This window comes from Mobula birostris, chromosome 3 (assembly GCF_030028105.1).
Source record: "Mobula birostris isolate sMobBir1 chromosome 3, sMobBir1.hap1, whole genome shotgun sequence".
NCBI lineage: Eukaryota > Metazoa > Chordata > Chondrichthyes > Myliobatiformes > Myliobatidae > Mobula > Mobula birostris.
The window spans coordinates 95,446,679-95,474,094 of record NC_092372.1 but is presented as its reverse complement, the minus strand read 5'-3'; the positions used below and the strand labels follow the sequence as shown (position 1 = coordinate 95,474,094).

At 41.8% G+C, this 27,416-nt stretch overlaps 1 protein-coding gene across 2 annotated transcripts in view; it reads right to left on the bottom strand.

Annotated features, from left to right (window-relative positions):
- Window positions 1-27,416, bottom strand: part of LOC140195181 (lysosome membrane protein 2-like) — a 56,904-nt gene that overhangs the window by 14,975 nt on the left and 14,513 nt on the right. For both annotated transcript variants that reach the window (XM_072253079.1, XM_072253078.1), the window contains exons 2-8: window positions 23,407-23,564; window positions 15,965-16,112; window positions 13,721-13,912; window positions 11,684-11,775; window positions 9,122-9,241; window positions 4,969-5,138; window positions 2,953-3,071 (exon numbers count right to left, since the gene is read on the bottom strand). In XM_072253079.1, coding sequence (XP_072109180.1) covers window positions 2,953-3,071; window positions 4,969-5,138; window positions 9,122-9,241; window positions 11,684-11,775; window positions 13,721-13,912; window positions 15,965-16,112; window positions 23,407-23,564 — 999 coding nt within the window. The remainder of the gene's footprint in view (window positions 1-2,952; window positions 3,072-4,968; window positions 5,139-9,121; window positions 9,242-11,683; window positions 11,776-13,720; window positions 13,913-15,964; window positions 16,113-23,406; window positions 23,565-27,416) is intronic.

Genomic DNA, 27,416 nt, shown 5'->3' with positions numbered 1-27,416 from the left:
ACCTGGATGGGTGGGGAAGTTTGTAGACCATACAAATGTTGGCGGAGCCCTGGATTGCATGAAAGACTGCCGAAGGATGCAGCGAGATATAGATCAGTTGCAGATCCCAATGAAAAGCAGCAAAGTCTCAGAAGGGAATTGAAACTAGCCTCCTGGGATTTATGTCACTGACCAGAATATCACATCTGCCCTACTAAACAATGGAGATTCTCTCCTTTGCCCACACAGATTCCACCTCCTCCACATCAGTGAGCAATGGCAGTGTCCAGCTGCAGGGAGGAACAAGTTGACAGCTTTCTCTGAGCAGAGACTTACAGACCGAATCGAGGCGGCAAAGTCCAGCGTTGTCGAGCGGCAGAACCTGTCGTTCAGATGGAGAGTTCAGCACCGGGCCAGATTGAAGGGGTCAAGGTGTTGGGGCCCAAGCCGAGGTGGGGGATGGTTCAGGTTGAAGGGGTCAAGGTGTTGGGGCCCAAGCCGAGGTGGGGGATGGTTCAGGTTGAAGGGGTCGAGGTGCTAGGGACCGAGCTGAGGTGGGAGATGATTCAGGTTGAAGGAGTCGAGGTGTTGGGGACCGAGCCAAGGTGGGAGATGGCTCAGGTTGAAGGGGTCAAGGTGTTGGGGCCCAAGCCGAGGTGGGAGATGGTTCAGGTTGAAGGGGTCGAGGTGCTGGGGACCGAGCCGAGGTGGGGGATGGTTCAGGTTGAAAGGGTCAAGGTGCTGGGGACCGAGCCGAGGTGGGAGATGGTTCAGGTTGAAGGGGTCGAGGTGTTGGGGACCAAGCCGAGGTGGGAGATGGTTCAGGTTGAAGGGGTCGAGGTGCTGGGGACCGAACTGACGTGGGGGATGGTTCAGATCACAGTTCCACGACATTTACTCAGCTCGGCTCTGAACTATGGAACTCTTGCAGACTTCAGTTCAGAAACACTATTTGCTTCCTGTTACTGTTTGCACATCGGCTGTTTGACAGTCTTTTTTTAAACAGGCTATTTTAATTTTTAACAGGTATGATGTGGTACATCTTTATTGGGTGTCTGTTTTGTGGCTGCCTGTAAGGAGATGAATCTCAGGATTGTATAATGTATACATACTTTGATAATAAATGTACTTTGAACGAGAGAGCATTGGTTTAAGGCGAGAATAAAAGCATCTAACAGGAACTTAAGGGGCAGCTTTTTTTCCCCTAAGAATTAAAACCCAAAGGGTGGTATATACATGAAATGAGCTGCCTGAGGAAGTGGTTGAAGCAGATACAATATTAGATTATGAGAACACTCAGTCCTCTTTTATTGTCATTTAGAAATACATACATGCATTAAGAAATGATACAATGTTTCTCCGGAGTGATATGACAGAAAACAAGACAGACCAAAGACTAACACTGACCGAACCACATAATTATAACATATAGTTACAGCAGTGCAAAGCAATATCATAGTTTGATAAAGAAGACCATAGGCACAGTAAAAAAAAAGTTCTCAAAGTCCTGAGTCGATTGACAATATATATACACTTTAAAAAAGACAATTGGACAGGTACATAGATAGAGATTTAGAAGGATATGGGCTAAGCAAGGCCAAATGATATTAGCTTGGATAGTCATGCTGGTTGGCATGGGTCAAAGCCTGCTTCAGCACTATATGATTAACTTCCAAGTCTTCAATCATTAGACAGTTTAAAACAAAAGTTTAGCTATGTAAAACACTGAAAAACATTCTAACCAAATAGTGTCCAAGTATGGTAGTCTTAAATGAATATTAAAATTGCAGCCATCTGGAATGTTCAAAATCTATTGACTGCAGTTCCAGTTGTAAGCAGGTGGTGGCGTGAGATAGCGATCATAAAATGCAGACTTGTGGATAAAATGCAGACTAAGTAAAATCGCAAGAACCATTATCCTTCGTCAAAAAAATTGCAAACATGTTGAAGTTGCACAAATGCAAAACAATTATTAACTACTTATTTGTAGTTATAGATTATAGTTTAAAATACTATTTACAAACCTCAATTTCTGAAAAAACGTGGAATAAGATTTTTAAATTGGTTAATACTTCATCGCTATGTGCTTGCCATTCCCTCCTATAATTTGAAGTGGTTCATAGGGCTTATATGACCAAGGATAAATTATCTCGTTTTTAAAGGGACATATCTCCCTACTGTGATAGGTGTAACAAGGGAGAAGCTTCACTTATTCATGTGTTTTGGACGTGTCCAAGTTTTGGAAAATATTGGAAGGAAGTATTCCAAACTTCTGTACTCTTTAAAGTAAATTTGAAGCCTAATCCTTTGACTGTCCTTTTTGGTATTGTTGGAAGTAAAGATACCATCTTGAAGACATCTGATCTGTACATTCTGGCTTTTATCTCTCTTATGGCTAGGAGGGCACTTTGTTTAAATGGAAGGATGCTGTTCTGCCTGATCGTGCTCAGTGGTTACGGGATGTTATGGCATGCCTAAATTTAGAAAAGATTCGTTGTTCAATTTCTGAATCTAACCAGGCCTTTCAAAATTTGTGGGGACCCTTTTTTAAGTTATTTTCATAATCTTTGACTTCTTGTTAAAGTACAGAAGTTGGTTAATAGTATATTTTATTATCTGATAAGTCCTCCCCCCCCCCACCAATAGCTCCCACTTTGGTAGTGGGTATAGATCTTTTTAAAAAAATAAAATATACGAATTAATCTAATCCATATGAATATAGAGTAAGGAGTTCATTAATGTGATTCAATATACTGTATCTGGTATTATTATACTTTTTTCTTTTGTTTTATAACATGTATTCTCTTGAACTCTATTCTTCTATATAGAAATCAATAAAAAATATTGAAAAAAGAAAATACTGTTTATTAACAACACTATTTGCATGGTACAATATTATTGCTCTAGCTATCCCACATACTATGCATACTGAGGCAAGCCTTATTCCTGTCTTTAAATAAAAACTTTACTTACAGGATTTATGTCCAGGTAAGTTTCATGGTCAGCTTTATTTGGATGCATTCCTTCAATATCATCAATATATTTTTGATCTGCCTGGTAGAAGTGTGGAGAAGAAATAATAATTGGAGCACCTGTTGCAAAAGAAAATAATGTTTAAGAGTCCTGATAGGAACTGTACAATATTATGTGACTTATTTCATGCATGTCAATGAAGAGTACGCATTTTAGGTTGTAGACTATATACATACTCCAATATTAAGGTGATCCTTAAAGGTGGAATGAAACGAGGTGTTGAGAAATCAGAACTTGTTTATATGGAATGGAAACAACAAATATTAGAAACTCTCAGACAACTGCAACAGCCTGGCCACAAACAGCAGTTCAGGATGACTTGCTTCCATTCTAGTTCTGTTGAAGTCCAAGGTGGTTCACAAGGCCAATGTGAGACTTGTGGATCACACTCATCTGGCCACTACACCAAATCTTCTGTGTTCCTAAAGAAAACCAAATGTTCCTTCCTTGTTTGAGCTTAATAGGCAAAGAATTCCCAGAAATTTCACTTCTTCAAAGCTTCAAAAACACCCTCACATTGACAGCATGCAACTCTAGTCCATGCACTCATTCCTTGTGATTTAACCTTTGGGTCCAGTACTAGGGAATTTACACTGCGCTTCCTCCAATGTTGGCAGCTCCCAACCGAGATGTGGCTTGCAGAACAATCCCCTGTATCCTGTGTGGGTAAACCAGAGGTTTGTCCCACTCAGTGGGACTTTTACCCATCTTATTCTTTACCTCTGTATGAAGGTGCCATTCCAGCAGCCTGTTGGATTATTTTCAGTACCTGGTCATGGTGTTATTAATCTACCTATACAGATCTCCCAGCTTCCTTGCAGGACCTCCAATACTTCCACCTTTTCACAATTTAGAAAGTGCTGTTAAATCTATTCTGGGCTTCAAGCAGTGATCTTGCATGTCTACATTAAAACCCATTTGCCACAACTTCTCAATTGGCTCATCCCATAACCTTTATGAATAGTTCCATCTGCCCTACTTAAAACATTCCCTTTGAGTCATGAAAAATTGGAGATATGCGTTCCATCAGATCTGCCAAGCTATAAATATGACAAATAATTGTGACCAGAGATTTATTTTTGGATTCCACGTGTTACATCCTGAATGGTTGAGTATATTCTCCCCACTTTCTCCCAAAAGCACCAAAGTCACCAAATACAAACTTCAATATCCACATGCCCAGTGAGAATTCCGGCATTTCTTCCAATTTCTGATTCTTCCACAGCCAGCATATCCTTCAGCACTATAAATGACGCTTCTCAGCATCTCCCTTCATCTTCTGATTTCTCTAGTCGTTTGTCCTGATGGTGAAAGCTGATATCTCTTTATTTTTAGCACCAAAGCAGCAGGCAGGTCCATGTGCGAACATCAGCTGTTTAAATGCCTGCATTTCGCTTCCCATTTGATTTATTAATCCCCTTAAACGTTGTCCATCTGTGACATCCTCGAGATGCAGGAGAGGATCCCCATCCAAAGTGCCACTGCAGGTTCTCCCAGTAACTGGTGTCTGCCCTTACTGAACCCTTCTTTCAGAATCCTAGCATCTGCTGCATTGTTCAGGATACACGGTATAACTGCAAAGAATATTAAAAGTCCTGCTGGAAATTCAGAAAAACTGGAACACAAGTTAAAGATGTGCATCTAAAAAATACATTGCATAACACAGCACTTCCATCATTTGTTCCCAGAGTAGATGGAGGTGCAGATTAAATCCTCATCTACCACACAAGACCTCCAACTATGTGGAAGCGCTTCAATACTCAGGGAGTAGCAGCTAGGATTTACTTTACAAGTTAATTCTGGAGTACATTACAACTTCATAATCAACCGATTAAAAAAAAAACTAAAGTCCTACAAAACCAAAAAAATCTTAAGCAACACACAAGGTCTAACAACTTAGTGAAGGTCTAGAATTCCTCCTGCACCACTGAACTGAATGCCAAGTAAGCCACTTACCTTGCCTGCATACGCTCACATTCAGTACACCGGCTCCCAGGCAGTTGCCAGCAGGAACACAGAATCCAGCATTTGCAGAACTGTTGTCAAAAACTTCGCTTGGGACCACGAATCGAAAGGCTGGTATCCCTTTAACACTGAGCTCCTGCTCAAAAATGCCATAGAGAGATCTGACCAAAATGAAGATGGTTACAAATCAGATACTGGCACAGATACTACAGTTAGTGGCAAAGGGGTAGCAGTCATTGTTGACCTCAGACCCTGAGAAAGCTTCAACTAGCTTCCACAGTTCTCAACCATTCATTCTCAGAAGTCTGCAGTAGACTGAAACGTTATTGAAACTGCAACTCTACTTTTTAATCTTTTTCTCTTCCCTGTGCAGTCCACTTATTTTTGTCTGCCCAAATTTTCTGAATTTTCTGCAAGTTTTGCCTTTAACCCTGCATTGGTTTGGTGATTATGAGCATCTGCCGTAATGGTAAAAATTTGTTCAGGCAGGCAGGCTTCCAACTGGATGCCGTAATTTTGTTCACAAATCACTTTCATTCCTGACTATAACTCAATTGTGTTTCTGTCTGCTGTTTCTATTGATTTCAACTGCTCTTTCAAATGCAAGTTGTGCTTTGGTTAGGAGCTGTTTTTGAATGCTTTCTTTTAAGATTCCATAAACTAAATGATCTCTCAGTGTATCATTAAGCTCATTACCGAACTGACAATGCTCAGGCAATTTCTTCGATTCAGCCATGAATGTTGAAATGCATTCCACTTTTTTTGATTCTGCATATTAAACCTAAAGTGTTCAGCAATCAGTGCTTTTGGTTCTAAATGTTCCTGCATTACTTTCATGATATCAGCAAAGCTAATTTCTTCTGGTGTGGTTGGATCAGTTAAACTTCCAAGCAAATTGTATGCCTTTAACCCAATGCACTCTGTAAAATTGGCACTCGCTTCTCATTGGCCATTTCACTTGCTTCAAAATACTGCTCAATTTGCTCAGTATACAACACCTAATTAGCTTTTTTGCACTCTAATACGTCAATTTTCCAATGCAGCCAGCCATTTTTCCATTTTTTTTAAATAACTGTTTATGAACCTGTGAATTTGTCCATTATCTTCTTGTTTTTAAAAAAATTCTATAGAGTCTGCCGCTTCTAAAGGAGCACACACTGCACAGTTTTTTTTAAACTCTGATGTCTTGCTGTGTTTCAACAGGTAAATACTAGTCTCATATTTGTTTAAAACTTCCCTTAAGTGAGGAACACAGGTATGACAGAGTGGCTTGATGACGTATTGCATTCACGTACTTTGTAAGTATAACTATAATGAATGATGGAAACAAAGAATGTTTAATCAAACAGTTTTTTTGCAATATTACTATATATTAAATACACAACAGATGGCACATTGAGGGGCGGGGATTAGAGGAATATGGGCTCAATGCTGGAAATTGGGACAAGCTGGATGGAAACCATGATCAACAGCAATTTGTTGGGCCAAAGGGTCTGTATCCTATGACTGCTTATGTCAGGGGTAGGCAACCTACAGCCCACAAAGTTATTTTGACTGGCCCACGAGCGTATACTGGGATACTATGCTTATCCGGCCAGTGAGCGATTTTTCCTTATTCTGAGTGTTTCATGCAACCACACCGATAGACATGCATGACGTCTTGTTACACTAGCCCCAGGGTCCGTTTTGTTCCAAACCAAACACCGGTATACACAAATGACGGGAAGGCAGACTACCTTGTATTATATACTCTCCGTGCATGCGCAGGTTTTCAGATGGGAACATTCAAATTTGTAAACAGAAACAGCGTGACTATGTTTTAACAAGAAATCCACACTAAATATCCAGATATTTACATGTGCTACGATACTTGTTGAATAACTCGCGTTTCAAAATAAAAACCGAAGAAATAAATTCCAAAGGCAATGAATGCAAAATGCAGGAAGGTAGATACTGAGTGCCAAAATTTCCAAGACACTTGGACACTAGATTACTTCTTCATCGAGCAAGCTGGGAAACTAGTTTGTTTCATTTGCCTAGAAAATGTTGCTGTGAAGAAGGTGGCAAATATCAGGTGACATTACGAGAACTGCCATAGTGGAAATTTTTAAACAAGTTTACTGGGCAAGCAAGGAAAGATGAAATTGAGCGAATAAAGGCTAGTTTCAGAAAACAAACATCATTTTTTTGCCAAGAAAAGCAGTGAAAATGAAGGAAATACCCATGCCAGTTACGAAGCCTCAAAACATTGCAGAAAAGATGAAGCCTTTTACAGATGGAGAGCTTGTCAAAGAATGTCTACTGGCAGTGGTGGATATTGCTTGGTCTGAAAAGAAATCTTTATTTGCATCTATCAGCAAGAACTATCACACGGCAAGTTGAAGAAATGTCAGCAGATGTTAAAAGTTGTTTAAGGGATGCCTGCAATAAATTGCAATTTTTTTTCAATTGCGCTTGATGAGAGTACAGACTTGAGAGACACTGCTCAACTTGCAGTGTTTGTGCAAGGAGTGACCTCAACTTTTCAAATTTTTTAAGAGTTTATTCAATTAGTTCCTATGAAGAACGTGGTTACTGGAGCAGACATTTTTGAAGCTTTGTTGAAAATGATGTCAGAAATGAAACTTAATGTGTTGAAGCTAATTGGCATCACAACTGATGGGGCACCAGCAACGGTGGGACAGAAAAAAGGCATCATCGCATTGCTGCAAGAACAAATGGAAAACCTTGGAATCGCACAGACACTGGTTAAAATTCATTGCATTATCCATTGAGGCATTATGTGCCAAGTCTTTGAAATTAAAGGATGTTGTGGACATTGTTGTGAAGGCAGTGAATCTGATCCTATCTCAAGGATTGAATCGTCGCCAGTTTCAGCAGTGTTTGTTGGATATGGAGGCAGAATATGGGGACCTGGCTTATTTCTGCAATGTACGCTGGCTTAGCTGAGGGTCAATGCTGGAAAGAGTATTTGCATTGCATGAAGAGGTGGCAATATTCCTTGAAAGCAAAAATGAGGATGCTTCACATTTTCGTGATCCTGATTCGCTTGCAACCTTGGCATTTCATGTGGACATTACATCTCATTTAAATAACTTGAATTTATAACTTCAAGGATAAAATCAGCTGATACATGGGATGTATGGTCATATTGTGGCCTTTGAAAGAAAGCTGCAATTGTGGGAGTACCAGCTTCAAAAAGGAAATTGTGCACATTTTCCCACTTTGTAAAAAAGTAAAGTGCAAGATCTAGGCATTTTTGTGAATATGGTCCAAGAACTGAGAAAATAGTTTTCATCTCGTTTTGCTGATTTTCCCTTGCATGCAAATGAGTTCAAGCTGTTTGCTACTCCGTTTGATGTGGAAGTGGACACTGCATCAGAAATTTTTCAAATGGAATTGATAGAGATGCAGTGTGACGACATATTGAGATCGAAATTTCATTCTGAAGATGTGTCAGTGCTTGACTTCTATAGAAAACATATTCATCCAAGTGGGAAGTATCCTAACTTAGTGGACCATGCAAAAAAGATGGCATCATTGTTTGGCATCACTTATCTGTGTGAGCAATTATTTTCAAAAATGAAGCACACCAAGAACCATTTGAGAACAAGATTGACTGATGCCTTGCTCTTGGCATCAACAAGTCTGACACCCAATTTTGAGAAGCCTTCAAGCAACAAACAGCATCGAGTTTCACATTGATTTATCGACTGTTTGCATTAAAATTTTCTTTTTTATTATACTTAATTTACCACCATTCAATGCATCATGTTCATAAGTTTTATGTTTTGTGTCCTAGATTCAAAAGATACCTTGATTGAAATAAATTGCAACTAAACTGAGTTCTTGGATTACTAATTGGCATCCTTGGTTATTTTCGAGCATACGTTATTCATTAATTTGAGGCAAAACATAACTAGATGTATTTAAATGGATAATTCCCATATTTCAAGTTTTTATGGCACTTATCTGGCCCACCGTCCGCTCATTAATACGCGATCCAGCCCACAGAGGCAAAAAGGTTGCCGACTCCTGGTTTATGTACTGCAGACATTAAAATTCACAGCATAAATCTATCACTGTAAATTCACTAACATTCTGAGACATCTGGTGATTCAGTACATTAAACAATTATTCTTACCGGCAAAGATCTGAAGAGAAGAAAGCAAGTGTTTCATCTTTCAATATCAATGGGTGGAAGGAGGTCCCATCAGTGCCATTGATCATATTGCATGTGTCCGTCGTCCACCAATTCAAGGACCTGTTTTTAGGTGGAGTTGGGATAAGGATGAAAGCAAAAAAAAACAAACGAACTTTCATTACAGCTACAAAAATATTATGTTCAAAAGGAACAAAACCACGAAGACAAGAGAGAACTGAACACTACACTTAACAAGTAACACACATAAAAGTTGCTGGTGAACGCAGCAGGCCAGGCAGCATCTCTAGGAAGAGGTGCAGTCGACATTTCAGGCCGAGACCCTTCGTCAGGACCAACTGAAGGAAGAGTGAGTAAGGGATTTGGAAGTTGGAGGGGGAGGGGGAGATCCAAAATGATAGGAGAAGACAGGAGGGGGAGGGATGGAGCCAAGAGCTGGACGGGTGATAGGCAAAAGGGATACGAGAGGATCATGGGACAGGAGGTCCGGGAAGAAAGACAAGGAGGCGGGGGGGGGAACCCAGAGGATGGGCAAGGGGTATATTCAGAGAGACAGAGGGAGAAAAAGGAGAGTGAGAGAAAGAATGTATGTATAAAAATAAGTAACAGATGGGGTACAAGGGGGAGGTGGGGCATCAGCGCAAGTTAGAGAAGTCGATGTTCATGCCATCAGGTTGGAGGCTACCCAGACGGAATATAAGGTGTTGTTCCTCCAACCTGAGTGTGGCTTCATCTTTACAGTAGAGGAGGCCGTGGATAGACATGTCAGAATGGGAATGGGATGTGGAATTAAAATGTGTGGCCACTGGGAGATCTTGTTTTCTCTGGCGGACAGAGAGTAGATGTTCAGCAAAGCGGTCTCCTAGTCTGCGTCGGGTCTCGTCAATATATAAAAGGCCACATCGGGAGCACCGGACGCAGTATATCACCCCAGTCGACTCACAGGTGAAGTGTCGCCTCACCTGGAAGGACTGTTTGGGGCCCTGAATGGTGGTAAGGGAGGAAGTGTAAGGGCATGTGTAGCACTTGTTCCGCTTACACGGATAAGTGCCAGGAGGGAGATCAGTGGGGAGGGATGGGGGGGACGGATGGACAAGGGAGTTGCGTAGGGAGCGATCCCTGCGGAATGCGGGGGGGGGGGGGGGGGAGGGAAAGATGTGCTTAGTGGTGGGATCCCGTTGGAGGTGGCGGAAGTTACAGAGAATAATATGTTGGACCCGGAGGCTGGTGGGGTGGTAGGTGAGGACCAGGGGAACCCTATTCCTAGTGGGGTCTTAGTGGTGGGATCCCGTTGGAGGTGGTGGAAGTTACGGAGAATAATATGTTGGACCCGGAGGCTGGTGGGGTGGTAGGTGAGGACCAGGGGAACGCTATTCCTAGTGGGATTTAGTGGTGGGATCCCGTTGGATGTTTGCTGAACATCTACGCTCTGTCCGCCAGAATATATTGGCGAGACCAGACGCAGACTGGGAGACCGCTTTGCTGAATATCTACGCTCTGTCCGCCAGAAATATATTGGCGAGACCCGATGCAGACTGGGAGACCGCTTTGCTGAACATCTACGCTCTGTCCGCCCGAAACATATTGGCGAGACCCAACACAGACTGGGAGACCGCTTTGCTGAACATCTACACTCTGTCTGCCAGAGAAAGCAAGATCTCTCAGTGGCCACACATTTTAATTCCACATCCCATTCCCATTCTGACATATCTATCCACGGCCTCCTCTACTGTAAAGATGAAGCCACACTCAGGTTGGAGGAACAACACCTTATATTCCGTCTGGGTAGCCTCCAACCTGATGGCATGAACATCGACTTCTCTAACTTCCGCTGATGCCCCACCTCCCCCTCATACCCCATCTGTTACTTATTTTTATACACACATTCTTTCTCTCACTCTCCTTTTTCTCCCTCTGTCCCTCTGCATATACCCCTTGCCCATCCTCTGGGTCCCCCCCCCCCCCCTTGTCTTTCTTCCCGGACCTCCTGTCCCATGATCCTCTCGTATCCCTTTTGCCTATCACCTGTCCAGCTCTTGGCTCCATCCCTCCCCCTCCTGTCTTCTCCTATCATTTTGGATCTCCCCCTCCCCCTCCCCCTCCAACTTTCAAATCCCTTACTCACTCTTCCTTCAGTTAGTCCTGACGAAGGGTCTCGGCCTGAAACGTCGACTGCACCTCTTCCTAGAGATGCTGCCTGGCCTGCTGCGTTCACCAGCAACTTTTATGTGTGTTGCTTGAATTTCCAGCATCTGCAGAATTCCTGTTGTTTGCGTTTAAAATACACTTAACAAGTTGTGTTTTCTATTGCACATGTAACCTGATCCAGTCATCTGAAAAATAAATGCATCAGAAATCACTGAATAAATATCCTGAAATCCATGTTAGAATCTCTCAGAAGTACTAATTTGTTAGTTTCATTTCTTCTTACATGCTCCATATTAAACTAGTTAATCCATTTACATGTTAAAAAGTTTCAGAAAAGCAAATTTGTTTTGAGTGAAATACCTTGATTGCAATTAAATATTAAAAAAAAACACTTACTGGCTGCCCCTCCATTCTAAAATTCGAGTAAAATTTTTATAGTTCATCTTTCCAGTGAGAAGGAGATAATCACCATCATCTGTTCCATTCATCTAAAAACAATGCACCAAAAAAAAATCACTGCAAATACATAAATACACTGAACATCATGTTAGAACCTGTTGAAGTGTTACTTTGCTCATTTAATTTATTCCTATGTGCAAAATATTATTAAAATACCAAAATTTTTACATGAAGGAATGTGCAGATTCAATTTTGTGGACATTTGACTTAAAGCACTCACTTGCCATGGAAATATTAGAGCAAATCATTTTTTTATTCTTTCAAACTAAAAGCTGCTGTGGTGAGATACATTTCCTGACAGTTCTTGAAATCACATCAACTTTCAAGAAGAAAACCTTACTTTACCTGCCCCCATTAACAATTGTCAACCATTTTGCTTTGTAAACCCAGTAGTATTTCAACATCCACTCAGTGATCACTTTATTAAGTACACCTGCTCATTAATGCAGGTATCTAATCAGCCAATCATGTGGCAGCAACTCAATGCATTAAGAACATGGAGAAGTGGTCAAGAGATTCAGCAGTTGCTCAGCCTAAACACCAGAATGGGGAAGAAGCGTGATCTAAGTGACTTTGACCATGGAATGATTGCTGGTGCCAGTCGGGTGGGTCAAAGTATTTAGAAACTGCTGATCTCCTGGGATTTTCATGCACATTCTCTAGAGTTTACAGAGAATGGTACAATAAACAAACAAAAAAAAAATCCAGTGAGTGGTAGCTCTGTGGGCAAAAATGCTTTGCTAATGAGAGACCTGATGAGAATAGCCAGACTGGTTCAAGCTGATAGGAACTCGAATAACCACATGATACAGCAGTGGTGTTCAGAACAGCAACTCTAAAAGCACAACACGTTGAATCTTAAAGTAGATGGGCTACAGCAGAAGACCACACCGGGTTCCACTCCTGTACCTAATAAAGTGACCACTGAGTGTATGTTAAAATTCTATTTTCTTACAGGACATTGATCCCTTCATGCTAATAGAAAGAATGATTTCTTAATAACCAAGTTGTTCAGTATGTGATTATTTTTTTTAAAGTAGTGGGTATTAAGCAAACAGACAATTAACTTGAGTTTGTGGAGTTGGGACAGGTATGATTTTGCAGGTAATGGGGTTCATCGTCGTTGTTAGGTCGCATCTGGAATTTCCAGTTGGCGGACGATTTCCCTCCACACCGCTCTGTCCAGACACTTGTCGTTAACGTCGTTGTTTTGATCCTTTATTGAGACTGACATACTGGGAAATCACGTACTTGGCAAGTTACAGCAGTGGTTTGCCTTTGCCTTCTGCCGGGTGAGTTTAAAGAGATCACCACCTCTTGCAGTGGTAGATCATCTGCTTGCAAAGCAACCATTGTCTTCCAAGGTCATAGCTCTTCTGCCTTCCCCACCAGTCTCCTGCTGGGTCTGCGGTTGGCCACCGCTTGTAACCCCGAGCAAGGGACCCTTACCAGGTGCTACCAGCCGGGTCAACTGGACCTGAGACGTCTCGCCGCACAGTGCTCTGGGTTGCGGTGGCTGTGGCCGGACACCGGGGATGGAGCAGCAGGGCCTGGGCTCGAAGCGGCAGCACCAGTGGCTGTTGAGCCTGGGCGCGGTGGCGAGGTGCTGCGAGCAGACGTCGCAGGCCAGCTCCCGGGAAAAAAAGGTAACAGGAAACACATTTTCGTCCCTAAGATCTTGTCCAACCCTCCTTTGGAAGAGACGCGTTCTCACGGTTCCCAGTGTGTTTCTCCCACCTCCGCCATCCGCCGCCGACACCGTTGCTATCCCACCGTCATCTTGAGAAACTTTAATTGGGTTAGAGGCCAAAACAAAATGACCCACTAACAGCACCTGAAAGGAAAGGTAGCCAACTTCTGCATAAATGCTTTTCAAATTATTCTAGCTTCACAAAATACTTAACACTTGTGTTTGTAGTTCTTCATAGTCTACTGCTACCTCTCACCTAAGCCTCAAGGACAAGAATATCTTACCTTATTGTAGAGTCCGAAGTATTCATCAACATCACTTAAAATGTAATGAATGACAGTAAGTACTGGATCTTTGTAGCCCCAAAGTAACTCGTGTACCATTCGTGTTGTAAAAAGACTCTCTTTTTCAGCGATTAGCAGAGCCTCTGCCAATAAAATTCGATAACTAGAAGATTTGGCCATATTGATGACTGTCTATTTGTAACAAAAAGAAAAGACATGCTGATCGACACAAACTCGAGGTTTGGTGAAGATTTCCAACATTCACATATATATCTAGGAATAACTTTCCATCTATTAAGTTCAAAAGTACAACAGTTTGAATTCACACACGATTCATCCCACAACTACAACTACCCCCATAAACTCCAACTGAGCTGAGCTCTGAGCCACTGCTGCAGTGATCTCAAGAGACAACAGTTAGGTACCAGGTGGCAGATACCGGGACTCCACTTTGAAAAAGGCACCACTGTTCTGTACTCGCTGGTGTCAAAAAACTTTCAACACTTTAAATGCTATGGCAAGACATTTAAAACGGTTCAAAATTTACTAAAAAAAAGTTTGTAACAAGAGTACTTAAAACAACTACTCCAGTTTGAGAAAAAGCTATCCACAAAAAGGTACCTCTTCAATCAAAGCTGGAAGCACACACTCCAGCCATTGAAGCCAAGTGAGACAGGAGGAGAGAGAGCAGCACGCCACGCATGCGCAGCCCTCTGGTGAAAAATGATACCGTATCCATTAAATAAGGGCCGTGGACAATTCTGATTTGATAGAGATAGATATGAAAGCACAGAGGAACATCTGGAGAAATTTCTGAAACGCCAGTTCGTTGCTGTTGCTACTGCGCGGTCGGGAATCTTGCAGAGGGAAGGCCTCAAAATCCCCGGCTTTGCCTGCTGTTGACAACCAAGATTGAGGTCGAATCGTTTGGACAGAGATGGCACTCAGTGTCGGAGAGCTGATCGGAGGCTCAAAGTTTTCGGGTGACTCAGATTCGGACTCAGGAGAGTCTTTCTTCCTTCTCCCGTCTGCGTGAGATGTGGGACATTTGAGAGACTTTGAACTTTTTACTGTGCTCATGGATTTCTTCATCAAGTTAAGGTATTGTTGCACTGTGGTAACTATATGCTATAATTATGTGGTTTTGTTAGTTTTTTCAGTCTTGGTCTGTCCTGTGTTTTATGATAACACACCGGAGGAATATTGTACCATTTCTTAATGCATGCATTACTAAATGACAATAAAAGAGGACTGCGTGTCTTCATAATCTAATCTAAGTCACCAGAAGAACCCCTGTGTAGGATATTCACATCATGCCCAGTAGTGGTGCTGAGGGTCCAATGTGGGGGTACCTGATATTCAACTTGTTTCTAAATTGCACCTTGCAATGCCTGGGCACAAAATTCATATTGTATTTAATTGATATTTCTCTTATGGAACTGCCAGCAGAAGAACATATCTGGCCCTTTGGAAAAGCTAAACTAATATCCTGCATCTTGTGGCTGGTAAGGACTCAGACAGAAGACTGCAACCCCAAGAGCAAGGCAGAGAGAGAACAAAAGCCAATATCAGTTTGCTTTCTCCCTCCTGCCCTTCAACTGTGTCCACTTCCAGGTGCAGAGGCCCAGTGTGGTTATTGTAAGAGGATTAATACCATCAAGCTCATGGTTCTACATTTAACATGTGTGCCTCACAGTCCAGTGGCTCTCAAAATGAGCATCTTCAGTCTCATTTCAGGCTGACCATACACATTCGAGTTGAAGCAGAAAGTTGGAAAAAGCAAATGAATTTCACTGATATAAGAATTTGGCAGGTGTCAGAAATGACCCCCAAAGCTCAGCATAGCTTTGGGCATTTTTTTAAATATACAAGTTCAGACCTGGTCTGAAATTCTTGAGCCAGTGGGTATAGTTACACTACATTATTTTGACAGCAAAAATTGTGTGCAATATATTTAAAACTGTTATCAAACTCAGATGGTTATTCCATAAAACTGTAAGGGTCTCAATGGACTTTTCAATCAAATTCACAAACCCCAGATAAAAGCAGCACAGTGCAACCATTAATGATTCAAGCCAAGGGAACCAGCAACCCTCTCCATTCAGATCATTTGTGCTGGGCCCAGCAGTGATGCAGCAGGTCAGACACGAAAGTACCTTTTACTTGAAAGCAACTCTCAAATTTAATCCTACACAGTATGGTTTGATAATAAAGAGTTTATATTAACACAAGCTGGCAACTCACCACAACTGGAATATTCAGAGTCCTAATCAAGTCAACTTCAGGATCTCCTATCGATAACTCAGGAACAAACACATACGTCTTTGGGGTAACAGCAGACACAAGGTTCCCATCGTCCGTGAATGTTACATTTTCCTTAGGTTTGTACTCCCTGAAAGATACCAATGCTAGTCATTAACAAGCTAAGGAATAAACTCAGAATACACCAAAGGGATAACTAGCAAAATAATAAAAATTAGCCCTTGTCAACACAACTCCAAATGGGTAATCACTAATGAAGCTGTATGACCCCAGAGGCAAGAGAAAGGACACTTCATATGCTGCCTTTAACAATTTGTTGACACTATAAAATACTACCCAACTTATAAAATAATTTTGAAGTTCAGTTACTGTTTTGCAAAACAAACTGATCTCTCCACAAACAGCCTTGGCATAAAAGGCATAAAAGGAACAGTAATCTAGTGTAGTGGTGATAGTTGAAAGACAAGTGATGGGTAATCAACTGGAAGAGGTCGGTACCTTGTTGTTTGCACAAGTTTATTGTCATTTAACATTATATATATATATATACATACACACATACATACACACAAAAAATGTATATAGAAATAAGATATTTTTTTCAAACCAGGGTGTAAAGCACTGTCGCACTATACACAACACATATTACACACGATAACTTATGAGGGCAAGGATAAAATCTACAGATGAATCACAAATAAATTATTGTTCATAAATTAAGTATTCTAAGGTACACAACAGATTAACCAGGGACACTTCAAATACAATGCAACAGGGAGTTCAAAGCCCTAATGGCCTGAGGAAAGAAACTTCCTCATCCTGACCATTCATGTTGTTATGCATCGGAGTCTCCTGCCTAATGCTAGAAAGTCAAAGAGGATGCTGGATGGATGGGCGAGATCCTTAACAATAATAATACCACCAAGGGACCTGCATGCACAGCACTCCTGATAAGTGTCCCTGATGGATGGTAGGGAGACCCCTATGATCCTCTCAGCCATTCTCACAGGCCTTTGTAGGGACTTCCGGTCCGATGCTCGACTGCTCCCATTCCAGATGGAGGTGCAACTTGACAGGATGTTCTCAATGGTGCTCCAGTAAAACATAGTTAAGATTGGAGGGGTGGGGGGAACCTTGATGCCTCAACTTCCTTAGGATGTGTAGGCACTGCTGTGCATTCTTGTTCAGGGAAGTGATATTAAGGGACCAGGTGAGGTCATCATGATGTGAACTCCCAGGAACTTGGTGCACTTAACACTCTCTACAGAGAAGCCATTATTTGCAAAGGGGATCCTGAAGTCCACAATGATTTCCTTGGCCTTCTCCACTTTCAGGCTTAGGTTGTTCTTCTCACATCACTCCACCTGCTCCAGTTCTTCTCTGTACTCCTTCTCGTCATGGTTGTTAATGAGGCCAACCACCATTGTGTCATTTACAAATTTGATGGCACGGTTTGAGCTGGATCCTGTAATACAGTCATGCATCAGCAGTATGAACAGCAGTGGACTGAGCACACAGCCCCGGGGAGTGCAAGTGTTCAGTGTAATGGGATGAGAGATGTTGCTGCCCACACAGACTGACTGTGGCCTTATTGTTAAGTCCAGTATCCAGTTGCAGAGAGAGGTTTGAGACCCAGCAAGGACAGTTTTCGTGGTATGGTCGTGTTTTAATGCAAACTGAAGTCTATAAACAGCAGTCTGGCATATGGGATCCCATTTTCCGGGTTACTTATGGTCACCCGAACAAACATGTAGGATTATTAGTGTTTCAGAGGACTAAAGCACAGTTTATTGCAGAATTTAGGATAAGTACAAGATCATACAAGGATGATGGTTAAAATCAAGACAACACAGGTTTTAAGGAGAAAGGAAACAGCTTTAAAGAGGACCTGATGGACAAGTTTGTTTTTCCCTTCTTGTGAAGAGTGCCCGATATCTGGATGGCACTGCCAAAGGAGGTAGTGGCCCATGAGAGATTCTGCAGATGCTGGGAATCTGCAGCAACACACATTAAATGATGGAGAACTCAACAGGTCAGGCAGCATCCACAGAGGGGAATAAACAACCAATGTTCTAGGGCAGGACTCTTCACCCAGACTGGAAAAGGAGGAAGCTGAAACCAAGTGTAACGGGGTTTTGACTTTTATGTTACTGCAGAGGCTAATTAAAAGGGGGGCTACATAAGGTAGGGTGAGGGGGTGAAGCATGACTGGCAACTATTATGAGAGTTCAGTTAAGTAGGAAAGTAGATGGATGGAAGAGGGTACAAAAGGGAATTATGTGAGAAGCTGGAAGATGATAGGTAAAGGGCTGACGGAGGAAGACTGACACTACCACAAGTTTGAGAAATCAATGTTCTTGTCAAATTGGAGACTACTTCCATGGTGAGGCTGGAGCAAAACCTCATTCTGTTTTGGTAAAGGAGACCGTAGACAGGCATTTCAATGTGAGAATGGGACATGGAATTGAAGTGGATGGCCACAGGGAGATTCTGGCTGTTTGAAGAGAGTGGAGCGAAGGTGCTCAACTGAGCAGTCCCCCAATCTGTATTGTCTCACCGATATACAGAGACCACACCTCAGGTTCACGGGTGAAGCAGTGCTGCCTCTGGAAGGACTGTTTAGGTCCTTAAATAGAGGAGAGAGAAGTGGCATCGAGGCAGGTGTAGCACATGGCACAGTTGCAGGGAATACTGCCAGGACGGAAACTGGTGAAGGATGGGTGGACAGAGAAGGTATGGAGAGAGTGGGGTCCCTCCCTTGGGGAGCATTGACTATGGATGTTGTGTTCCAGCTGTCTACATGATACACAAGCTGATACGGAGGTCAAGGCAGTATCATATGGAGAGTAAGCTGTTGCCCACGTAGAAGGCTCCCCCTCTCCACACAGCTGATGAATCCAAAAGGAATACAGGTTGGCACCAGCAGCATCGCAGGAGCTGCCAGTCAGTGTTGAACTCAACATAGGTCTGCCTTAGGGGCTCCAGCTCTGGATTTCTTCCTCAGGATTTACTCCCAAAACATTTTCCATAGCTGCAAGTTAGTGGAGGTTTCAGGTCAGTTTTTCTTCTAGATGAACTGACAAGCCCCACCTGTCTGAAATGACTGGTTTTAATGTGCCAATGGCCCACCTTTGCCCTTTCTCTGCTGTCGTTAGGCATGGTTCCTCCAGGCTTAGCAGCTAATCCACACGTGAAGGCCGGACTTGGTTGTCAGGCGCTATTCAAGATGCATGCCATCGGGAGCATTTAATAGGTAGTGGCAATTTTGTCCCCTTTACCATCGCCGGCTATAACAACCTTAAGGAAGCTGGACAAAGTCATTCCTGTGGGAAGCGTGGGGCGGGTGAAGAGGAAAGGAAAGATGTACCTGGTGGTGGGATCCCTGAGAGATGGCAGAAGCCAGAGGAGGCCCATGATACAGAATCAGATGATAACTAGTCACACAAGTGGGGGTGCGGCAAAAGCAAAGGAATAAATCACATATTCATACTTATATCATGGCAGTTTGTAGCTTGGGACCACGGAGGCCAAATCTTTGCAGACTGCTGAGAATGCTAGATAATGCTTAACTGTACGTTTTTGTAAATTGCTAATAAAGGATCGAAACCAGGAATTTCACTGGAGCTGTGGGCAGGTCACACAAGTATAACAACTGCCTGGGGTCACAGCCCGGGGGCAATTGGTTTGTTCTGAGTTTGGATCAATCTTTGCCACTACAAAGGATACAGACCTAATGTAGGCAAATAGGATTAGTGTAGGTGAGCAGAAATCAATGGGTTAGTATGGACATGATGAGACAAATGACTGAAATGTCAGCCCAGAGGCCACGGAACAACTTTCTGACTTGGAGCCATTCTCAAAACTAGTCTGATGCTTGTCACATATCTATGGACAATGGCATGTTTTGCCAGTCCCATCCAGGGCAATTGTAGGAGACCAGCAATTACCCCGAACTCTGAACGAAAGGGCAAAGAGGATAGAAGTCTTCCATTAGTAATGGTAGTGTGGTGGTAGGCAGAGTAACTGCTTCAGATAGAGATTTCAGAACTGGAGGAAAATCAGGAATGGGTGGGAAACAGCAGAATGCCATCTGCTATGTCAAAGACTCTGAATTTCTATAGGTGTACAGCAGAATGCATTCTGACTGGTTGCATCACAGCCTGGCATGAAGCCTCCAACGTACAGGTCACAATAGGCAGCAGAGGATTGTAGACTTATGCAACTCTATCATGGGCACAGCCCTCCTACCATCAACAACACCCTTAAAAAGGGAGGGAGGAGAAGATGGCAGTGTGACGCAGCGCACGCGGCCCTTCCGAATGAATATCGATTATGTGTAACTAGGGGGCCGTGCAAAATCCGGATTTGATGGAGACAGCCGCGAGAAGTGCAGAGGAACATCTGGAGTAACTTCTGAAATGCCTGCTTCACTGCCGCTGCTACTGTGCAATTGAGAATCTCCGGAGGGGAAGGCCCCAAATCCTCGGCTTTGCCAATTGCCTGTTGCCGGGGCTGGAGTCGAAGCGCTCGGCAGAGATGGTGCTCGGTGTTGAAGAGGTGGTCGGAGGCTCCAAGTTTTCGGATGGACTCAGAGTCGGACTGTGGTTGGATGCTTCCAGGATGCTGCATCGGCAAGTTGGCAGCGCTGGAGGTTTACCGTTTGCGTGAGATGATGGGGCTTTCAAGAGACTTTTACTGTGCCATGGCTGTTCTTATCAAATTACAGTATTGCTTTGCACTGTTGTAACTATATGTTATGTGGTTTTTGTCAGTTTTTAAGTCGGTTTGTAATATGTTTTCGTGATATCATTCTGCAAAAACATTGTATCATTTCTTATTGCATGCATTACTAAATGACAATAAAAGGGGACTGGTGTCCTCATAATCTAATAATAACAATAATAATAATAATAATAAGTGGTGCCTCAAGGAGGCAGCATCCCTCATTAATGGCCCTCACCATCCAGGACATGCCTTCTTCTTGTTACTACCATTGGGGAGGTGGTACAGGGGCCTGAAGACCCAACACTGAATGACTTAGGAACAGCTTCATTCCCACCACCATTAGATTTCAGAATGGCCCATGAATACGACCTCATTATTGCTTTCCATTGCACAATTCATTTTTTTTTTAAATTTAGATTTGTACTGCCGTCATTGAACAGATTTCATGCCACACATCAGTGATAACAAACCCGAATGAGTGGTTAAAAAAAGACAACTCCAAGTGAGACATTGCAAAGACTGGGTAAAACAGTGTAAACAATATGCTATACGTAGAGATGAGAGCAGTGTGGTGGGGAGAGAGGGTTTTGAACCAAAATCAAACCAGAATGATATTGGAAAGGAAGGCTACGCTGAGGGTGGAGACACTTTGATAAAGAGGACAAGAGTCAGGATCTTAGAGGTTGGACAGGACTGAGGTAACTCACTGGGAGACAGTGTTAATGGGTTGACCAAATACTTAAGTCAGTCCCCCATGACAAACTCTATACATACCCACATTCAGTTAGAAGAATCAAAACTCAAATCTACATGCCAGCTAAACCATCTGACCTCACATGCTGTTTGACATCTTCAATGCCAGCTGCTTAAAGTTAGCATCAAGGGCACAGAATATCAAATATCCCATTTCAATCACACAACTTTAAGAATTCAATCTGTTATCTGAATAGTGAACTTATTCTTAGCCATGTCTTGTTGAACAAGTATCGAACTTCTGTAAGAAAGTTGCAGTACACATCAAGATGTTCTTTTCAGATACTCACATGAAACAGCTATTATTGATAATGTTATTTATTAGTTATTAACCAACTGCTCTCCCCCCCCCCCCCCGAATGAAAGGCCTGCTGAGCATTTTCGAGGCTGATAAGAGCTGTGGGTCTGGAGTAACCAGACCAGGTAGGACTTCCTCTCCTAGTGGTCATTTGTGATCTAGGTAGGTTCAGAAGCTACGATACAGACAAGGTTTTTTTTTTATTTCATGGGTTTTAATCTGATCATATATAGTCAATAATACCTTTTTTAAAATCACACCTGGTGGTTAATTATACATTTGATTTGAATTTTGTTGGGCCCTGGTGATTTTGTGACCCAAAGGTTCTTCAGGAGTCACAAATGAGGCATAAAAGTTGTTGCTTAGGAAGGGTTTATTAAGTGTTACAAGAACAAAGAGCTGAAAGAAAGAAAACCCTAAATTTGTGGTAGTCTCACCTTCAGACTAGAGATTTAAAAAAATCCATTGATAACAATTAACCTATAAAATAGCCATATTCAAGTGATGTAACATCTGCTACAGAAAAACTAAAACTTCTAGGAATATACAGAAGCAACTGCACCACAATTAAAGGAAATTTCACAGAACAATTACATGTATATAGATTACATAAAAACACAAACATGTATGGGAAAGATAAAGTACAAGTTAAATACCAGAAAAATAACAATTATATACCCTAATCCAATCCAACATTTCCCCCTTTGATTCCAAATCAAATTTAGAATTAGCACATCTGAAAATTGAGAAGTAGAAAAGCTGTGGCACCTGCATTAAACATAAAATAAGCACAAATTCAGCCCAAGTCAGGAAAGCATCAAAGAGTATTTATGGAATTACATGATTGTCAGGCAGATTGTCCTCGTGAGTAGGTACGTTTGTGAGTTTGAGCAGCTCTATTAGTGAAGGCATACACAAGTAATTAAGATGTAAATTATAAGGAACATCAAGACAAATCTTATAACATAATATTGAATAAACCCAGCGTCATAGCTTTAATTTGACGTAGTCACAAAAATACCATCCATCAGATTGATATACCTTAACTGATTTGGGTAATCATATCCATGACTCATCAGGCATGCAACTACAGCACTCCTTGCCCCTAACTGCACAAGATCACCCTCTAATTGCTAATGGAAGATCCATTGCCATATGATTTTAGAGAACCATCTTGTGCATTGCAGCCATTTCTATTGTCACTTTCTGCAATGCACCAGCAGTGTCATTGCTCACTCTTTCTAAAGCTGCAGCAACATTTTTAATTTCTTTATTATTCCTGCAAATACCATATCATGGAAATAAAAATGATGCAAAACAGCTCCTACTGAAATAGCCTGCTTATTTCTGGACTCCGGATGTGAAGCTAAAGTCTGTGCACATCTAACAGCAGGAAGAACACAAACCAAATTCACAAGATCCTAACCAGTTGTGTGGGAGGGAGATAGAAGGCTCCATTCCACACATAGGATACATATTACTCCACGAGCCATTCCTCCATCTCACCCGCGATGGAGTCATTACTCCATCCTAGGACAATGGGCAGCACAGTGGCGTAGTAGTTAGCACAACACTTTACAGTATAGGTGACCCAGGTTCAATTCCCGTCACTGCCTGTAAGGAGTTTATGACCAGTTCACAACCCTACCTGTAAGTGTAAGGACCCCTCTCTTCAACAAAAGGCTTCTTTCCTTGAAGCACCTCCTCAGGATTTGTGACGTTGAAGAAGTAAAACTGCATGTAAATCGGTGGAGGAGGATTTTTCCAAGTCTCAAAGGTGGCTGTGCCATTCTTTAGTTGTACCTCCTGCACAAAGAACAAGCAGGTGAAAGTTGGCAATCCAAGTGATTTTCTCTTTTTTTTTCCCCAATAAAACTCTATTTAGAAATAACTGAATATATTTAATGATATGATCTAACAAAAAAAAAACAAATTCAAATAGCATTTGCAGAAAATCTTTAGAAACAAGATGCTTCTAACTTTCCATTCTTCATGGCAAAATCAGATTTGGAGAAGTATTATTGTGTATTTAAGTTAGATGCCAGACAGAGGCAATGTCTTCAGCAGAGAAGACATTTGGAAAGAATACAATCCTGCTTAATCATGCAACCAATGAAGCAAGTTGGGGGAAAGAAGATGGAGACAGATAGACAAAAACTCAAATAAAGCAGCAGGATAGATTAGTTAAAATAATGACAAAAAATTATTCCCCCTCCTTCTCACAATGTGCAATGAACTTTAGGAGTGAATTGCTGCTGAATATCAAAGGGAGCTGGTGAGACTCAGGCTGTTAGAGTTTACACTCATCTGGCTATACTTGAATAACACTCAACCCTTATTGTATGCTGGGAGCTTAACATTATGCAGTCATATGCAAACATCCCTGTTATAGATCTTATAATGGCCAGAAATTATGGATGAAACAGTGAAGATTATTAAATTTAGGAACCATTCCTGGCAATCTCAAGGCTGAGGTGCCTGACCTTCAATGACCACAAGTAATTGTTTGCGCAAGATAAAACTCCACCTGGTTTTGAACCTTGAGCTGGGTGACGTGGCTCAAAGGGCTGGAAGGGCCTATTCCGTGCTGTATAGGAACACAGAAATCTACAGCACATTACAGGCTCTTCGGCCCACCATCTAACCTGTTCTAGAAGCTGTCAAGAATTTCTCTACCGCACAGCCCCATCTCAATTTAAAAAAATAAAAATCACAGGGCAATGAAAGGTAAAGTGGGAGTAGGACAGAAAACCAATACAGAAAGCAAAAGAAGTTCAAAGTTCTCTAAATTACACCTCATCCATATAGAGATTTGAAAGTAGTATTAGGGCTCTTCCTCCCATTCCAACTCCACCCAGACCCGCTCATCGCTCGACCTCAATCCATGCCAACGTGCTTTTGTTTGGCAGATGGGAAACTGGAATATCTTAGTTCCTGCTCCATTCAAAACAAATTTAACTAATGAAGAAATAAATATAATACAGAATCCATGGAGGGGAAATGGACAGTTGACATTCGAGGTCAAGACCATTCGTCTGAATGAGGAGCCAAATTGACCATTTCCATGAACAGTTGCTGCCTGAGAACAGCACTTTCTGTTACTCCAGATTACAACATCTCCAATGAAAACCATATTCCTGCCAAACATTTTCATTTAGTTTTTGAAAAGGTTCCTCCCAGACATCTTGGGCCAGTCTCACATTATTAACACATCATTTCCTTGACACCTTCTTGATTTTGGCTATCCTCCTACTTCATTATCTTGCCTTATTCCCATACAGCTCAATTATTTTAAGAAATCAATTGAATGGTGTCGAATACAATCAACAACTGAGCATTCCAAGAGTGAAAATATAATCTCCACATTTGCCCTAAATGACACACTCCATGAAGCTCTAGAATTCTTCAGACCAGGATTTACCCTGTTACCCTGTATAGTATGTTAGGGGTTTCTTCTTTTATGTTATTTGCTAAGGTTAATAAAATGGCTTCTTTGTTATGTTATAATAAAATGGCTTCTCTGTAATATTAACTGAGTTTACGGTAGCAGCTTGTTTGGGTTATAATTACCAATAACGGGAATTGTATTCATTTGCTAACCAATTGGGATAGATGTTATTCTTTCTTGTGTCTGTAAGCCATTGTTTTCACAGGTTTTGGGGAGAAGGCGCGATGGGGACAGAGAGAAGAGATACAATGAGAGAGATGCTGCAAGCTGGGCGAGGATTGGAACCAAGAGGGAGTCCGAGGCCCAGGGCTTTTTGGGAGGAGAACCGAAGAGGAAGGACATGCTGGACATGCTCTGGTCGACCACCATGATTGGTCCCAGGCGACGGGTTGATGAGATCGAATGGTGGAAAGACGACTCCGTTAATTGAGCTCCAATGGTTGTGCACGAAGTGGTTGACCTTTGATAAGTTTGGCGCCTTTTACTTTCCTTTTATATTGTATCTCTATTAATTACATAGTTCCAGTAAGATCTATAAAGTGTCTTGACAGGGCCGAAGGCTGCTCCCCCTAGATGAAAGTGAGCTGAGCGAGCCTGAGGCTTACCGGGGGCTACAAGTAGAACTCAATATTCATGATCCTGCTGTTCAGAAATCCCAATGGACTGGCCCCTGGACCAACCAGTCATCCGGATCCCTTTTCCTTTGCTGCCTTTACTCACCAGCTTCACTGGAAACTTTATTATACTACTGTAGATCAAGAATGAATTAAATGCATTGAGAGTAATGCATTTAAATGCAGTAGGAGTACAGTAATATCCAAAAGCCTGGAAAATGTGCCACTTCAGCAGCAGAGTGCCAGATTATCAAGGTTCTACTGTACATCTTAATGGGACAATTTCCTTGTTCTAAACTCGAGAGGCCTGGCCTACAGACTCACACTACAGGTGGCCGTCCAGTGAATCCTTATTGTACTCCCTCTATAGCATACAAGAAGCGTCCTTAAACAGATACAATACCATCTGTATCAAAATACAAATGTGACCCAATTTAAATAAATACATGTTGTAGTTAATATTTAAAGAAATTATTACAGATAAGTGGATTCTGGTTAATTAGACTATTGATTAATCAGGCCACTTTTGGACAACTCCCAAAGAACAAAAACTAATCAAGAAAATAGCCAGGATTCCATTTATCTGGGCCACTATGCCACTTAATTGGGACAGGAGACTGCTGCCAAACAGTTTCTAACTAGTGCAGTCTTGCTTAGCGTGAACAGTTTTTAAAGTATCAATTGCGTGTTTGTGTTCAAATAACAACGATTTATGTCACTGATAGATCGCAAGAAATGAGCAGCAAGACAATTTGCTCCCTGTGATTTCAAACATTCAGGCTTGGAGATCCCAAACACAGGCAGGACTGAAAATGAAATGATTTCACTACTTCAACAAGTTAGGAACTACAAAGAATTAAGGTATCGACAATCACCTTGAATGTTACAATGAAAATGATTTGGAGGATACAATCATCAAAAGCATTGTGTGAAGGCAGTCCATTTCTGCTCTAGATGTCTGCTTTGATTTGTTCATTTAGTTAGAAGAACATGGCAGCATACACTGGGTTAATTCCTCCATCAATATCTATTAACTAATACCGTTTTATAGTATTGTAATAGTGTTGGTAGCATTCTAATCTGTTCTGCATTTCTTTTAAATACACAATTTGTTACTCAATTAAAATTTGTTTTTTTTTTAAAAATACCTTATGTCCATTAAACTTCAGCTAATTAGGCCAAAATGTACTGGTCCTAAGTGTATCCCAATTAATTGGAATCCACTGAATTTTAAATTGATTACTAGCCATTCATTACCAGACATCCCACCCTGCAAAAACTCATTTCAGGGGGGTAGCACCATCAATTTGCGGGAGACTTCCGGGAGAGGTGGGATGTCTGCGATAGAATAGTTCCTTAGCAGCTGGCCAGCTAGTTTAAATAACGTTAGCTATGCTAATGAACGAATGACACCTGTTAAACTCACCTCAACATGTCTTTTACAGTCTTAACCCACCATGGGCAATAGAAAAATCACTGTTGCAAACAGTGCAGCAAGCAACACTGTCATTATTTTGACCCCTATTAGGCAGGGGTACACTTTAGTGTAGTCTGGGGTGACGTACGTTTTATATTTTTTTGTAACACTCTGCCATG